A 15,737-nucleotide genomic window follows, 5' to 3' on the forward strand; every position below is an offset into this window, starting at 1 on the left:
TCACTGTCTCTTCTGCCACCACCCTGAGCCATGCCACCATCCTTCTCCAGGACTTTCGTAACAGCCCCCCAACCGGCTCCCTGCACCCGCACCCCCTGCGGTCTATGAGGACCACAGTGGCCAGAGCTATCCCTTCACACTAGGTCCGATCCTGTCACCCCCACCTCCTACTCAAAGCCCTCCGGTGGCCTCAGCTCCTGCAGAGGAAGTCATAGTCCTTGAAAGACCACCACCCGATGCAGACCCCTATTCACTCTGTGACCCCACCTCCTGCTACCCGCCTTGCTCTCTCCGCTTAATCCCAACTGACGGCTTTGGTGTTCCCCAGCTATGCCAAGCACGCTCCCATCTTAGTGTTTTGACACTGGCTGTTCCCTCTTCCAGAAGGTTCTCCAGATAACTCGTCGCCTCACCTCCTTCAGGGTCTGCTTCTTCACAGAACTTGCTTGACCCCTCAGGTGGAAAGGGCAGCCGTATCCCGAACGTTCTCTCTCTCTTCCTTATCCTGCCCCCCGCCCCATCTTCCGCATTCACACCCCTTGACGTGTTAAATATTCGTTTATCTACTGTATTTCTTCCTCAACTAGACTGCCAGGCCCACGAGCACTGAGACTTTATCTGTTTTGCTTTCTGCTTTATCTCCAGTGCCTAGGAAAGTGGTCCACAGTAAGGGCTCAACGACTCTTGATTAGATCGAAAGGACACCAGTGGGGAGACCCCACTGTGTGCCAGAATCTAACCTAGGAGCCTTCAAGGAAATAGTTCATCCTCAAACAACCCTATGAAGCAGGGATCATCATCCATTATCTATTATTTATTCAGACAAGAACGCGGCTCAGAGAGAGCAGAACGCAAATCCAGATCTAACTCCAGAGTCGTCCTCTTCCTGTTCCGGCCGGGAAAAGCCGGGTCTTCCCTCCAAGGGCTTCTCACCGGCCGAGGGTGGTGGGTACTCGTGTGCACACAAACACGGCTGGCACCAGGGCTGTGAGGTGCAGACGGCTTTGCACTTTCACCTGCATTCTTGCAGTAGCCCAGCCATGACCTTGGGAGGTAGATGCCCACGAACTGGTATTTAACACCATTTCGTCGAGGAAGCGGCTTCCAGAGATCATCACATGAGTCATGGGCAAAGCCGGGTCTCCACTGCAGATCCTTTGGCTCCCAATGGGGTGCTTTGCTCACCACCCCACGTGCGCTAAACCCAGGGACGGCGAGTGCATCGGCACCCCCTGTTATACCCTCCCAGACACCATCGGAGCCCCGAGGAGTCCTCGGAAGCCTGGCCAACACAGGACGGCGACACTAGTGCGGACACACGAGTGGGAACCTGGCCACCAGCTGCCCTTTCTACACAGTATTGAAAACACCCTGCCTGTGAGCGCCCCTGTGTTGCCTTCCCTCGTGACCCTCATTCAGATTGGGTTTGTAGGTTTCTCCATTCCCCCCCCCCCGCCAGAAGGTTCCATAGTACCTGGGACCAGCTATCCCAGGATGGCACATTCCAGAGGGCCTCAATCTCAGCGATTCCTTCTCCTGAATCCTTCCGAGTCAGCCCCGCTTCTCCCGCCCATCTGTGCTGAGAAGCAGAACGCTGCAGAAAACCACCACAGCCTAGAGCAGGTGTCCAGCGCATTTCCCCAACACAGAGATCCGTTTGTTTCTGTCGTGCGACACTCAGAGAGGTCACCTACTATGTGCCAGATGCTGTGCTGGGTATTTGGAGCATAAACACGCATTAAATCCCTGCCCTCAAGGAGCTCGCAGTCAGGTAAGGAGACAGAAAATGAGCAAAAGTGAATGATTAAAATACAGTTTGATACACACTCTATGGAGAGGGGACGAGGGGGTTGCTGGACCCACAGTGGCATCTCCAGCAGGAGGATCACAATGACGAAGGAGCTGACCAGGACCCCATCCCCCAGGCCAGCTGTCAGCGGGCGGGGGGAGCATCCTGGATGTCCACAGACTATAAGCAGGAGCATTTGGGTCCCCCAGAACCTGAGCCGCGGGTTCCCCATCTGTAAAATTGGGAGATTATTACTCAAGACCCTCATTAAGTTGTTGAATGAAACCATATACACAGCCGTGTCTGGCAAATAGTATGTGCTCAATAAACATTAGTTTTGCCCTGAATTCTTCAACTGTATTACCGTGATTAGTGCCCAAAGCTATTGTCCCCGATGCAGAGAATTATCCAGGGAAAGCAAGGATACAAAGGACGTACAGCCGCTGAATCACCTCGCCTGACCCAAGCCGGTTTTCCAAATCGTGGCAGACGCACACACGCGCTTTTTCCTTATGCCAGCCCTGCATTCATACCATCCAGAGCCCAACCCACAAACACACACCGTCCGGCTTCCCCGGGGAAGTCACAGGAGTGGTAGGCGTCCCTCCCGCCCCAAATGAGCCCCTGGACCCACCCATCACTTCAGCAGAGACCCACCAAATCCCGCAGACCAAGGAGGGTGGGTGGGCAGGGCTTCCAGCAAGTCTGTGTGAGAATCCTCACCCACCTACCACCCCAGGCCAGCTACGGTCCACACAGCGTCCCAATGACACCAGCAAAGTTAACAACATACCCGTGGAGCATCACTGCTGCCTGAGATGCCTGGAAAGGCTCCGCTCTCCGAGAATGATCTTATTTTCTGAAGTCGCAGCTTTCTGTTGAAATTCATCAGCCGCTGTGGTAGGGATTTTTCCCTTCTTTTCTCTCTCTTTCTCTCTCTGTGTCTCTCTCTAACTGGTGAAATTGACAGTCTGCCTACATTAACCGGGCATTAATTTGCATGATCAAAAGCAGATTTATTCCAAGATGCACTGTTCTGCCTTCCCCTCCAAGCACAAGCATCTCCAAGGAAGGCGAGAAAAATCCTGAAACAGCGCCGCCACCGTGCCCCGAGCTTGGGCAGGAGCTGGCCCCGTCCAGGAGCAGGTGGAGTGGGGGCCCTTCGGGGAGTGGGGAGGGGAAGGCAGCCCGTCTGAGAGTTGGAAGCAGCACCTGGCAGCCCGAGGCGCTGGCACCAGCCCCAGCACAGGAAAATCAAGCCTTTGGTGACAGATTATAGCAGGGGGAGCATTCAAGAGTCCCAACGAGTGCACACCATTTCCAGTAAGAGGCCCTCGGGCAGGTGGGTGTTAGGGTCTGGACTCGGGCATGGCGGGGGCCCCGTGGAGAGCCCATGACCTGGAATCAGAAAAATGGGTCTCGATTCTTGGTTTCGGTCACGCAATTCAGGCAAGTTGCTTAGCCAGCCTGAGCTGCGCTGTCTTTATCCTTCAGTGGGAGCAGTGAGAGCAGCCCTGCCTGCCTCCTGCAGTGCGATCAGGGGGGGCTTCTAGGCAGAGGAGACAGCTCCCAACACCAGGGAGCCCTGTTCGGGTCCTGGGCTCCGGACCGCCCTGCAGCACCGTAAGCCCTCCGCTGCGGTGCCGCAGCCCCCAGGCTCACACAGGGCGCCTTGTCTGAGTGTCCTGAAACCCTGCCAGGTGGGATTACCAGGCTCGGTTCAGAGAAAGCTGGAGATCGGCGGGGTTGGCTTGTCCCCCATGAAAGAGTAAAAATACTTTATGATCGCATTAGTGAAGATGAATGTGAGCCATGCTGGATTCATTATTACAAATTCATTATTATTACATTTCTTTCTTTCTTCTGGTCTTAAACTGAAAGGAACATTTTTTTTTTTTCCATAGGCCCCTAAAGTTATGGTGGGTGGGCCCTGGGCACTAGGCCTGCTCTGCCTGATGGAGAAGTTGGCTCCTTGTCCCTTAACATCCACAGCACGTGGAAGAGGCAGGAACTCCCCTGCATGAATTCATGCACACGTCCAATGTATGCTTATTAAGGGGCTCTCTTCTAGGCCCTGGGGGAAAGGCGTCACCCCAACAGATAAAGCTCCCAGCTTGTAGGGTTCACATTCCGGGCAGAGGACACAGACAATGATGGCTGAGCAAATACATTAAGAATTTCAGATCTTGAGGCGCCTAGGGTGGTTCAGTCGGTTGAGTGTCTGACTCTTGATTTCAACTCAGGTCATGATCCCAGGGTCGTGGGATTGAGCCCCACCTCAGGCTCCATGCTGAGTTGGAGCCTACTTAAGGTTCTTTCTCTGTCTCCCTCTGCCCCTTTCCCCCACTCATGCTCTCTCTCTCTCTCTTTCTAAAATAAAAAAAATATATGTATTTAAAAGAATTTCAGATCTTGAAAAGTGCTGAAGAGAATAGAAACATGAATCCAAGGTTCCTTGGCAGGGAGGACTGAGACCTGAATGATGAGACGGGGCCAGCTCTGGGGAGAGCTGGGTGAAGAGTTAGTGCAAAGGCCCTGTGGCAGAGATCTGGAGGACATAGAAGGCTGGAGGGCTAGGATCTCCCTCTGTGGATCACAGAGGGAGGGGCAGCAACAGAAGTTGGATATGTTAGAGGTGACCCATTAGATGAGATCTTGTAGGCATCAGGAGAGTGATTCTGTCCTACTTTCAGTAGGCAGTCACTGGAAGGTGTTTTTTTTTTTTTTTTAATTTTTATTTATCTTAAGGGGGGGGAAGGGCAGAGAGAGAGAGGGAGACACAGAATCCGAAGCAGGCTGACAGCTCAGAGACAAATGTGGGGCTCAGACTTACGGACCACGAGATCATGACCTGAGCCAAAGTCGGACGCTCAACCCACTGAGCCACCCAGGCGCCCCTGGAACGTTTTAAGCTAGGGAGTGGTTATATTGATTTATTTTCTTTTAAAAGAACATTCTGGCAACTCTAATGAAAACGGACTATGGAGAGGTAACAAAGTAGAGACCAGATCAGCCTGGGTTAGGAAGCCCAGGAAGCAAGCTAATAAGTCAAATGAGAATGATAGGCATGACAATGATGAGAAATAACCAGGTTTGGGATAAACCTTGGATGGGCAGTTGGGCATACACGGTGGGAGTTCAGGCGAGAGGTCAGAGCTGTAGATACAGGTTTGGAAGGAAACCAGGAAAATTTGGTGTCACAAAAGCCAAGAAAAGCATGTTTCTGAAAGGAAGGTCAAGGGTTGGATGTCATTGAGCAGAGGTCGGGCTGCTGGACGGGACAGGACTTGGGTCCCCAGGGACATGGATGGGGGCCATCCCAGGGGGTGAGGGGAAGGGATTGCTGACCGGATCTGGGAGCGTGGCGGGTGAGGACGTGACCACGGTGCCTCCCACGCCTTCTGCACCAGGATGCAAACTCTTTACCAGTTTTCATGGGGTGGTTTGCTCACCGATGAGTTGCCTCCTCAGCTTTACCAGCTCTGTTCCGTGGCGAGAACCGTGCCGTGTTCGTTTGGATCCTCCGCTGCTGGCCCAGGAGGCCTTGAATTTATATCCATTAAATGAGCAAAGGAATATCTGTCTCCGTCTACCTCTGAGCTCTAGAGAATTCTGGGGGGGGGGGCATCCATTAATTCATGCCTCTATCCCTGCAGACTTGCAAGAATCAGGTGACCTCTGACAGACTGCCTATTTTTCCTTTGGAAATTCTATTCTGGGTCTCTTCTTCTCAAACCTATGATGCCATAACCATGCTGCATGACTCCAAGAGTAACCAGTGTACCAAAATTAATTAAGGACCTTCTGTGTACCCTTCTCCCCGAATCCCCACCTGCCACAGATAGTGTTGGTGTTTCTGCTCCAGGATGGGGTAGAAGCTGATGAGGGAATGAGCAAAGATAGGGCAGGAGGAGTGGACAGGACAGTGGTTAAGACGTACTAGGATTGGGGTGCAGTAGCATGTTGGGGGAGGGGAGAGTAAGGGGGGGTCAGCTAGCGTGTCTCTTTTCAGCTGTTGGTCTTGGTGATTGAGGACAGAAAAAGCACAGGGAAAGGGTCTGGAGGTAAGGAAGAACATGTGTAGACAATGGAGTTAAACTGTGCTCACGCAGATTTCCAGGGACCCGAGAGATTCCCAGGAGGTGGGAGATACTTGGATATGCGGGGCTGAAGTGCAGGCTGGAGAGAGAGTTAGGAACCATTAACCTACCAGTCATTATCAAAGCAAAGGGAAGAACCAGTGCTGCCTCTCAGCCTGCCTGGACGGAAGGGGAAGGGAAGAGGGCAGGGATGGCAGCTGGGGGACCTCAGCAAGTGGAAGTGGGCAGGACAGCAGAAGTGTTCCAGAAAGGAGCCTGGAGCAGAGCGGTTTCCGGAAACGGAGACGGGAGGATCCCTGAGTGGAGGAGGGAAGAGAACCAGGACGGCAATGGTGAATGAGGGCAGCGTTGGCCCGGGTGGGTCGAGGGGCACCATCAGTGGCCCTGGAGACGGTGGCCCGGTGGGGACAGGGCAGGAGCCAGATGGCTGTGGGGTAAGGACTAAAGGGACTCTCCTGCTGAGTGTGCGCCCTGGGGGCGGGGCATACAGACAGAGACCATCCTTGGCAGGGACGTCCCTCGGCATTTAGCCCTCGGTGGGGGTGGAGTCGTGGAGAGCTACACCTTGAAGGTCCTACGAGAGGGGATTTGCCCAGTGACGCCACCGAAGAAGTGGAGGAGGGCATCCCGGGGGCCCTGGGCAGCGAGGCCCCAGCCCCAGAGGAAGGAGGTGTTGCCTGGTCCAAGAAGAGGGGCGGGATTCAGGGAGGGCTCCAGAGGGCCATCTCTCTCCGCATCAGAGCCCTGGGGGTGTGGGGAGATCTCTGAAGATCACCTTGGGTTTTGCAGCTGCATCAAGGGATTGGCGTGGCAGGAGAAGGGGCCAGTAGGAAGCAGTGGCTAGTGAGCTCCTTACTGGCCCAGAGAACAGGGGGCTCTGACTCAAAGGCCCCTGGCAGCTGGCTGTTCTGCCTCTCCCGGACACGGACCCCCATCCCTGGCGGGCGGCACCTACAAACCGCAACAGAGGGCCCTTCTCCCGGTCCCTCCTGAAGCAAAAGCAGGTGGGGCCACACCAGCCACTCCGCCCTCCATTCCCTCCCTCTGTCTCATCTCTGGCTCCCCTGCCCTCATCCACTGCACTGGCCACGCTGGCCTCCGCTCCTGCCCGCTCGGCTGCTCACACCCTCACCCTCACCTCCCCAAGTCTCGGCTCCGCTGGCCTGAGGCCCACCCCGATGATCCGATTTGCAATTTCAGCCCTCGCCGTCCGGGACCCCCACCCCCTTTCCTGCCCTGCTGGCCTCGTCTGTGTCATATCCTTTTCACCGCCGAACTTTCTATATTACAAAACCTGTCATGTACCCATCAGGCTCTCCAGCTCAACTGGAAGCCCCCAGAGGGCAGAGAATTTATCTTGTGTTGTTCCCTGATGCATCCCAAATGCTCCTGGCAGGTGCAGGCACTGGGTAGAAATTTGTTGCAGGAATAGTGGATCGAAGGTAAAGGCCCTGCAGCAAAGCAGGTTGACGTCTGTCAACCCTGGAGTGAACATAAGGACATTTATTTTCAGTGATTTACTGGCCAGCCAGTAAATCTCCTCTAGGAGAGAGAGAAGGGAGATGTACTGTCACCTGCGTGTCAGCCGCTTGGTAATCATTCATTCATTTGATTCTAGCATCAGCCCCAGGCCCAGAGAGGAATATTCACTGAGCAGATTTATTGACGGCAGGGAATCTTCCGAGGTCCACACCAGAGCCAGGTTCGAACCCGCGCCTCTCAAACACAGACCCCGTGCTCTGGGGGCTAGGCCACGAGGCATTCCGGACCCTGGGAAGCCCTTCACGGTCTCAGAAGTTTCCTAACAGGCTGGAACTTTTCTGTAGGACATATTAACGGCAGTCCTTTCAACACACACACACACACACACACACACACACGGATGATGATGAGCCAGCTCTTGATGGCCCTTAACAGGGCCCAGCCCTTAGCAAACCCGCTTCGGAGGCGGATTGTGCCTGTAATTACAGCTTGTGCAAGTTGGTGCTGGGAGTCACGTGGTGGCCCCCATCCCTCCTGCTGACTCTCTAATTAAACTAGAAACAGCATCTGTGCTTCGGTCCCGGCCAAGAATGAAGAGATGTGGCTCTTGCTGGAAACGGGCCCCTTCGCAGTCCCGCGTGGTCCCAGGGGGCCGGGAGGCCACACGCCATCCGTCTGGAGAATATGACCGGCCAACAAGGCCACGCCCCGGCTAGTCTCAGCCGCCGGCTCAGATCCCCTGAAAATGTGAAAGCAATCACGGTCTCCTGGGCGCACAGACCAGGCCCGTCCCTCCGGCTTCCTAGCCGGGGAGCCGTTTAGACTCTTGTATGTCAGAGGCACTTCTTCCAGCACTGCCAGGGCTTGGTGGTCTGCCACTCTTAAAGGCCGCCTCGTCGTGGAAATCGTTTCCGAAGAGCTCGTGAAGGGGCCGTGCCCTTTAGATGGGGCCAGTCACTCTGCAGCAGGGAAGAGGGGTTGCCGACGGGACCGGCATCGATGTAGCCTCAAAGACATGGGCATCCCTGACCCATCTGGGCGGGACGCAAGGCTGAGTCTACAAACATCTAGCAATAATAGCACATGCTATGCTGAGAAGTGTGGAGGTATCATCTCGTGTAACCACATGACCGTTTCATGAAGAGGGTAGTATCACTGTGCCCATTTTGCAGAGGAGGAAACAAAGGCGCGGGGAGATTAAGTAACTTGCCCAAGGTAAGACAGCTGATAAGTGGCAGGGCTAGCATCCAAGCTCAGGCCTCTCCAACTCTGGGAATTTGAACCCAGGAGGTCGGACGCTGGTGTCTATTTGTAGCTTTGAGCCTATATTATCTCCACAGAGGCCGGTATCTTCACGAACCGTCTTTCCGACACGTTTACCGAGAACCCACAACTAGGTGCCACGCTGAACACTGTGGGCCCCTTGTGCTGCATGGTAGTTCTGGAGCAGCTGACCAGCAAACACTACCAGCATCCGGGGATTGAGCACAGCATCACGAGGGGGTGCAGAGCCCCTGCCCTAGCCTGGAAACAGGTCAATAATACTCACCTCTGTTGACAGTGTGCCCAGAACTGTGCTAAGCCGCCCTTTCTATGCATGTTGTGTTGCAATCTGGCAACAATTCCACGTGATTTTCCAATGCACGTGTTGATTTTGATACATCAGTGAAATACGCATGTTAAATGTTTGGCAATAATGGGAGATACGTGCGTGGGTACTGGTATTTCTGTCATACAATACTCCAAAAACTCAAAAAAGGGCAGAGAATAATATAATGCAGTTTCTCCCCTGAACTGCTAGTAGGTTATGAAGTCAGTTAAAGAGATTGCAGGCAAGATTTTGAGCAGACTGGGTTAGACTAGAATAGAATGGAATAGAAACGATCAGGTCTGTCATATATGGTAAGAGCCAGGAGCATGAGTGTCCTTCATGAACAGTATTTCTGGCCTGTGTGTGTGTGTGTGTGTGTGTGTGTGTGTGTGTGCATGTGTTCTGGTGGATGAAATGTCTTTCTTACTATAGATCATGGTCAAAAATACTTGAGCGCCTGGGTGGCTTAGCTGGTTAAGTGTCTAACTCTTGATTTCAGCTCAGGTCCTGATCTCAGTCATGGGATTGAGCCCCGCGTCAGGCTCTGTGCTGAGTGGAACCTCCTTGGAATTCTCTCTCTCTCTGTGCCTCTCTCTCTGCCTCTCCCCTTCTCTCTCTCTCAAAATAAATAAATAAGTAACTAAATATTTTTGAAAAATACTTGAAAGTCATTGATATAATGAATACTCTTGTATTCTCTATTCATTAAAAAAAATTTTTTTAACATTTATTCATTTTTGAGAGACTGAGAGAGACCGAGCAGGAGTGGGGGAGGAGCAGAGAGAGAAGGAGACCCAGAATCCAAAGCAGGCTCCAGGCTCTGAGCTGTCAGCACAGAGCCCGACTCGGGGCCCTGAACTCACGAACTGCGAGATCATGACCCGAGCTGAAGTCAGGTGCTTAACCGACGGAGCCACCCGGGCGCCCCTTCACTCTTCATTTTTAACAGATATTAATATTTTCCCATATCTGCTTCAGATCTTCTCCCAAGAACCACACATTATAGGTAAAATTAAAAGGACGGTGTCTTTGAATGCCTCTCTGCTCTCTATCCCTCACCTCCCCTGAACGGATAGACATGGCCTCGATCAGTTGTTCCACTACTTGGTCCAGCCTCTTCTGGGTGAGCCAGGCTGAGGTCCGCCCCCCAGGATGGGCTGAAAGAATGTCTCAGACAGAAAGGGTTGCTTCCCCATCATGCCCACACCTCAAATTCTAATCACAGGTCCTGTATGCTTGGAAATGTTTACAAAAACAATTTAAACATACCAGGGCGTCTCGATAAGCACAGTTCGCTGTTGACATAAGAGCCTAGAAATATGTAAACACACAGCGTAGGATTGCGCAGGGGCCGAGGGGTCTCAAGAGCTGCATCTCTGACACCCTGCTGCCCCTTGACTTCAGAAATGAGGAGACTGAGTCCCGGGGAGCAGGGAGATGGTCCTCCCAGACGGCCCTGATGCAGAGAGCAGGAATGTCTGGACAGGGAAGGAAGGAAGGGGGGAGGGAAGAAGGGAAGGAGGATGGGGGCAGGAAAGAGAGAGGAAAAGATACTCGGACAAGCCTCCCCAGAGAGCTGCGTGCCTGCCCCGACCAGTCCGAGAAAACTAGCCCCCACCCCATCCCGCTCAACCTGCTGTTTCCCCTCGTGGCACCAGAACCCTGATAAACTAGAATGATCTGCTTCTTTCCCGCCTCCGCCCACCGGAACGTCGGGCCCACGAGAACAGGGAGCTTCATCAGTGCGTCCACGGCTGTTCCCCAAGGCCCGGCACACAGCTGGGTCTGGAAGAAGAGGCTGTTGCTCTGCGTGAATGCGCAGAAAGCACTCCTCTGCCGACTGATCACGTGACCGGATGAGGCTCACGTTCGCTCTCCTAGCAGAACGGATCACGAGCTGGCTGACGGAGTAAAAGGATGGAGCCCAGGGTGACCCATACCCGCTGGCCATAATGGCTCGCGTTTATGCACACTCACTGGAGTACTGCACGCCTGTTCTCCGTTTCGGTTCATTGTGTCTGTTTCCAGGCCGGGAGAGGCGGGCACGGAGGGCCACGGCCTCCTGTTGGCGGTCACACAGCTAGAGCTGAGATTTGAACCCTGGCGGCCTGGCTCCAACGTGCCTGTGCTTCACACCCTGGCCCAGAGAGAAATTTCTAGAACAAGCTTTGCAGGATACTGACTCCAGACTTTCAGAATCTGATAGGGCGTTTTCTTTCTTTTCTCTCTCTCTTTTTTTAAATTTTTTTTTCTTAAGCAATTTGAGGAAAGTCAAGGCCGGACCAGTAGCAAAACAGCCTTTTACCAGGCGCTGCAGAATTCGCTGGGCGGTGAGGACGCGGATGCCGGGGTCCTGGCGGCTGCAACATGGTACTATTCCCTGGAGCACTCCACTGATGACTATGCCTCCTTCTCCCGAGCCCTGGAGAACGCCACCCGGTAAGCCCGAGGGGACACGGGCTCCTGCCCTCACACTGGTGCCGGCCTCGGTGACGCTCAGGTCACGGATGAGCACTGGACTGTGCCGGGAAGGGACGGCCTGAAGGGTGTTGCTACCCCCTGGCCAGCTAGGTCTCCCCATCTGGGAGTCTGTGGTTTCCAATCTCAGAGTCACTAGCTCAGAATAAAACGTGGCCCTGCCCACTGGGAATCTGGGAACCAGAAAGGCTTTAATTTTCCCTCGAGCAGAGAGCTCAGTTTTCAACCCTGCAGCCAGCAGCTATTTCTGTAGGCCCAGCCCCAGACTGAACTCTAAGAGCTCAACGATGTCCAAGTTCTGGACCCTTGTTGGCTCCTCACCCCGTCAGGACTGGCTCTGATCTGGGTTATTGAGAGAGCTCAAGCAGGACTGGAGTTTAGAAACCCTCGCTTTCGCTCCGACTTTGCCTCTGATGGGCTTTGAAGACATCTGTGCCCTGGGGCAAGAGCTGAGTTGTGAGGCAGGGCTGGTAAACGAGGAGGGTTTCACCAAGGGAATCCAGCCCCCCGCCCCAGCTCAGGCCCTCATTGCCTCCCAGCCAGGCTCAGACAGTGGCCTCCCTGCCTGCCCTCGGCAGTGTCCCCTCCACCGGTGAGAGCTGTGACTCTTTCCCGTAGGCCTGATTCCTGGTCCTGCTCACTACCCCTCTTCTTCAGGAGATGAAGCATGGCTGCCCCATGTGCCCTTCCACACCCCAGTGACCCCACCCCACCGTAGAGCTTTCCTATAAACACTCTGGCTGCCTCCAGACTCCACAAAGGAGTTCATCTCAACAGCCAGAAAAGAGGGGGAGACGAACCCTCTTCACTGAGGGACTTTCATGACTGTTACCAGCCTCAGTTGTCACAAAGTCCCTGCAGGATGGGTCCCCTAGGCCCCATTTCTCAGCTGAGGATATGGCGGGTCAAGAAGATGCCGGGGCCGCTGACTGGGATTCAGAGCCTGGTGGACCCAAGGCCGCCCGAGGTCTGTGGGGTTCTGACCAGGCCCGCCCCCTCTACAGCACGGTGCTTGAGTACCGGCCCACGCACGACCCCACCGTTGTAAGCTGGTGCTTCTGAAACATCTTTCCATCAGCCCCCAGAACGGGAGCAAACGTGAAGCTTGGGGAACCTAGAACAGCGTTCTCAACCTCCTGACGGTTGGCATTTTGAGCTGGATGATTCCTTGCTCTGGGGCCTGTCCCGGGCATTGTGGGATACTTAACCACCTTCCCGGCCCTTCCCCGCCGGATGCCAGTAAGAACCTTTTCATCTCCAGCTGTGACAACCACAACTGTCTCCCAAACATTGTCAAATGTCCCCTGGGCATTGGGGGTGTCTTCAGTTACGCTGGGTATATAGAGTTGCTACATATAACAAAGCTCCCTCCTCTGCCTCATTTGCCCAGGGACTACTTTATCACCTGTCCTGTGATCGACATGGCCAGGCACTGGGCCAGGAGAGCCCGAGGAAACGTCTTCATGTACCACGCTCCCAAAAGCTATGGCCACAGCAGGTAAGGTTCACCGGCCAGCACCCGCTCTGTGGCCGCACAGGGAGTCTGGTAGGGCTCCAGGTCCATTGTGTGACCCACAGGGGAGACTGAGGTGCAAGTCGTGGCTCCGTGACATCAGCCATGTCGTTTGGCATCTGAAAAATGAGTGTATTAGTAATGGCCACGTCCTCTCACAGTATTGCTGGAAGGGTGAACAAAATAACAGATATAAGAGGCCCTTTGGAGTTCCGACATTAGCTGTTGATGGGTTGACCTGGCTTGGGGGAGGAGGCTTTATCAACCCTACACACTTAGGCCTCTGAAACCTGAGCACTCACTTTCACTTAAGAAAATGGTTTCCCCCATTTTTTTGTGTGCAACAAAGGAAAGTCCTGTTTGCCTCTAATCTGTACGCCATTCCTACTCTCAAAATATACTTAATATATTTCAATGTACTTTATAATGAAAGTCTCAGGTGCAACAAAATAATCCCCATGGAAAAAGGAAATAATAAGCGAGTGAAAGAAAGCCCATGATAAGTGAAGGGGCAACCAGTGGGCACAGAATATAGCCCTGCCTGTTCCAGAAGCCAAGGACAAGATTTAAAAAGAAAGAACAGGGGCGCCTGCATGGCTCAGTCGGTTAAGTGTCTGCTTCTTGATCTTGGCTCAGGTCATGATCTCACGGTTCGGGAGATCGAGCCCCATGTTGGGCTCTGTGCTGGGCCAGCCGTCCAGGTTGAGCATTTGCAGATAGCAGAAGCTCATGGGGTCGGGTCTCCCAAAGATGCCAGAGTCGTTTTATTTTTTCTGAGAGTGGAAGCCAGGCCTGCCGTGTGGGGCGAGGACATCGATCGCCCACATCAGTCTGTTTTGCAGGCAACAGGAAGATGGGGTGTAAGAAGGCCAACTTTAGAGCTGGGGCTCCTGCCCCACCACTTGTCAGCTGCAAGCTGGGCAGCATCCTTTGTCTTTCTGGTCCTCAGTGTCCTCATCTGCTAAACGAGGCTAATGGTTTCCCCTTTCAGGGTTGGCATTCACAATATCTGGGATATAAATTATCTGGCCAAGTCAGGCCATGTATTCCTTGGCAATGACACCAAGGGAACTCTTACAAACGTACACAACTTCTCATTGTAATTGGCAACATCCTTCTAATGGGCTGAATGTGGCCACCGAGAGATGCCAGGTCCCAACCCCGGGGACCTGTAAATGTTGCCTCATAAGGAAAAAGGGGCTTTGCAGATGAGATTACGTTAAAGACCTTGACCCAGAAAAATGATCCTGGATTATCCTGGTGGGTCCTAGCTGTGATCACAAATGTGACTACGAGAGAGGGGCTCGGGAAGATACACAGAAGAGAGGGAGGCAGTGTGACCATGGAGGCAGAAATTGGAGTGAAGCACCCATAAGCTAAGAAACACCAGCCAAGAATCCATGAAACTCCACCAGATTCCAGGCAAGAATCCTCAAGAGCTGCGGGAGCAAGAAATGGCTTCTCCCCAAGAGCCTCCAGGGGAAGCATGTTGACACCTTGATTTCGGCTTCATGAAACGGATTTGGGGCCTCTGGCCCCCAGAACTGTGAGACAGTGAACGTCTGTTGTTTTCAGCCACCATGTCTATGCTGGTTTTTTACAACAGCCATAGGGAACCAATACCGTCCCCCAGACATTCTAGTTTCCCAAAGCACCCATTGTTTGCCTGGTTCCCCCATAGATTATTCAGTTTATATAACACTTCACAAAAGCATCCAGAATCCTAGTGAGGTTGGCAGGGTTGAAACGGCCATTGCTCTTCTACAGATGAAGAGTCTGAGGTTCAAGGAGTTTCACGTGATCTCCCCAAGGACCAGCAGTGGTTGGTTGTAGGGCATTGGCTTACCCATAACTTCTCTGAGACCCTGAACTCTCTTTCCACTAAACCGTGTGGACTTTCTGTTTCTCTGCTTAGAACTGTTTATGATTCCAACCCCTGTCTACTTCCTAGATTCCAGCAGCTGTCCCCACATGGTAGGAAGGAAAGTAAATGGCAGGCTCCTCTGGTAAGGAGGCATTTGGAAGAAGGAACGATGAAGAGAGAGATGGTGTGGGTGGGGATGAAAGTTCCCCTCGTCACCCAGCGGTCACTCATGGCCGGGAGTTGTTTGTAGAATAAGCCTCGATGTGTCTCCCAAATGCCAGGGATCTCGGGATTCGCTCAGTACAGGAGTCTGGTTCTCTGCCGTCCACCCTTTTAAGGCACAGATTACAAGAGAAGACATGATGCTCCTGTAGCAAGCCCATCAGAAGCCTTAAAAGTGTGCACACGCCGTTGGGCTCCGAAATTTACGGTGGCAAACCTAGAAAGGCATCTGCTCCGTGAGGGCAAGATCAGTCAAGACAAAAAGGATCCATGTGATTCGGGCCAGGGGTGATTCGAACCCACCCCTGTTAGTCTCCTACCAGCCATAGTCAAGGTAGCCCATTCCGGTAGCCTCAGGCATTTCTTGGCTTGTAGACGGCCATCTTCCCGCTGTGTGTCTGTGTCCAAATTCCCCCTTTTTATAACAACACCAGTCATATTAGACGGAAGCCCACCCTGTATCTTCATTTTAACTCCATTATCTCTGTAAAGACCCTATTTTTAACGAAGGCCATATTCTGAGGTCCTAAGATTAGGGCTCCAACATATCTTTTTTTTTTTTTTTAAATTCTTTCTAATGTGTACTTATTTTTTAGAGAGACAGAGTGCGAGCAGGGGAGGGACAGACAGAGAGGGAGACACAGAATCCGAAGCAGGCTCCAGGCGCCGAGCTGCCAGCACAGAACCCGACACGGGGC

At 53.2% G+C, this 15,737-nt stretch overlaps 1 protein-coding gene across 1 annotated transcript in view; it reads left to right on the forward strand.

Moving 5' to 3' along the window:
• TG (thyroglobulin) overlaps window positions 1-15,737 on the forward strand; it is a 253,992-nt gene that overhangs the window by 221,355 nt on the left and 16,900 nt on the right. Inside the window, exons 45-46 of the mRNA XM_042924373.1 lie at window positions 11,220-11,401; window positions 12,831-12,938. Coding sequence (XP_042780307.1) covers window positions 11,220-11,401; window positions 12,831-12,938 — 290 coding nt within the window. The remainder of the gene's footprint in view (window positions 1-11,219; window positions 11,402-12,830; window positions 12,939-15,737) is intronic.

Source organism: Panthera leo, chromosome F2 (genome assembly GCF_018350215.1).
Source record: "Panthera leo isolate Ple1 chromosome F2, P.leo_Ple1_pat1.1, whole genome shotgun sequence".
NCBI classification, from domain to species: Eukaryota; Metazoa; Chordata; class Mammalia; order Carnivora; family Felidae; genus Panthera; species Panthera leo.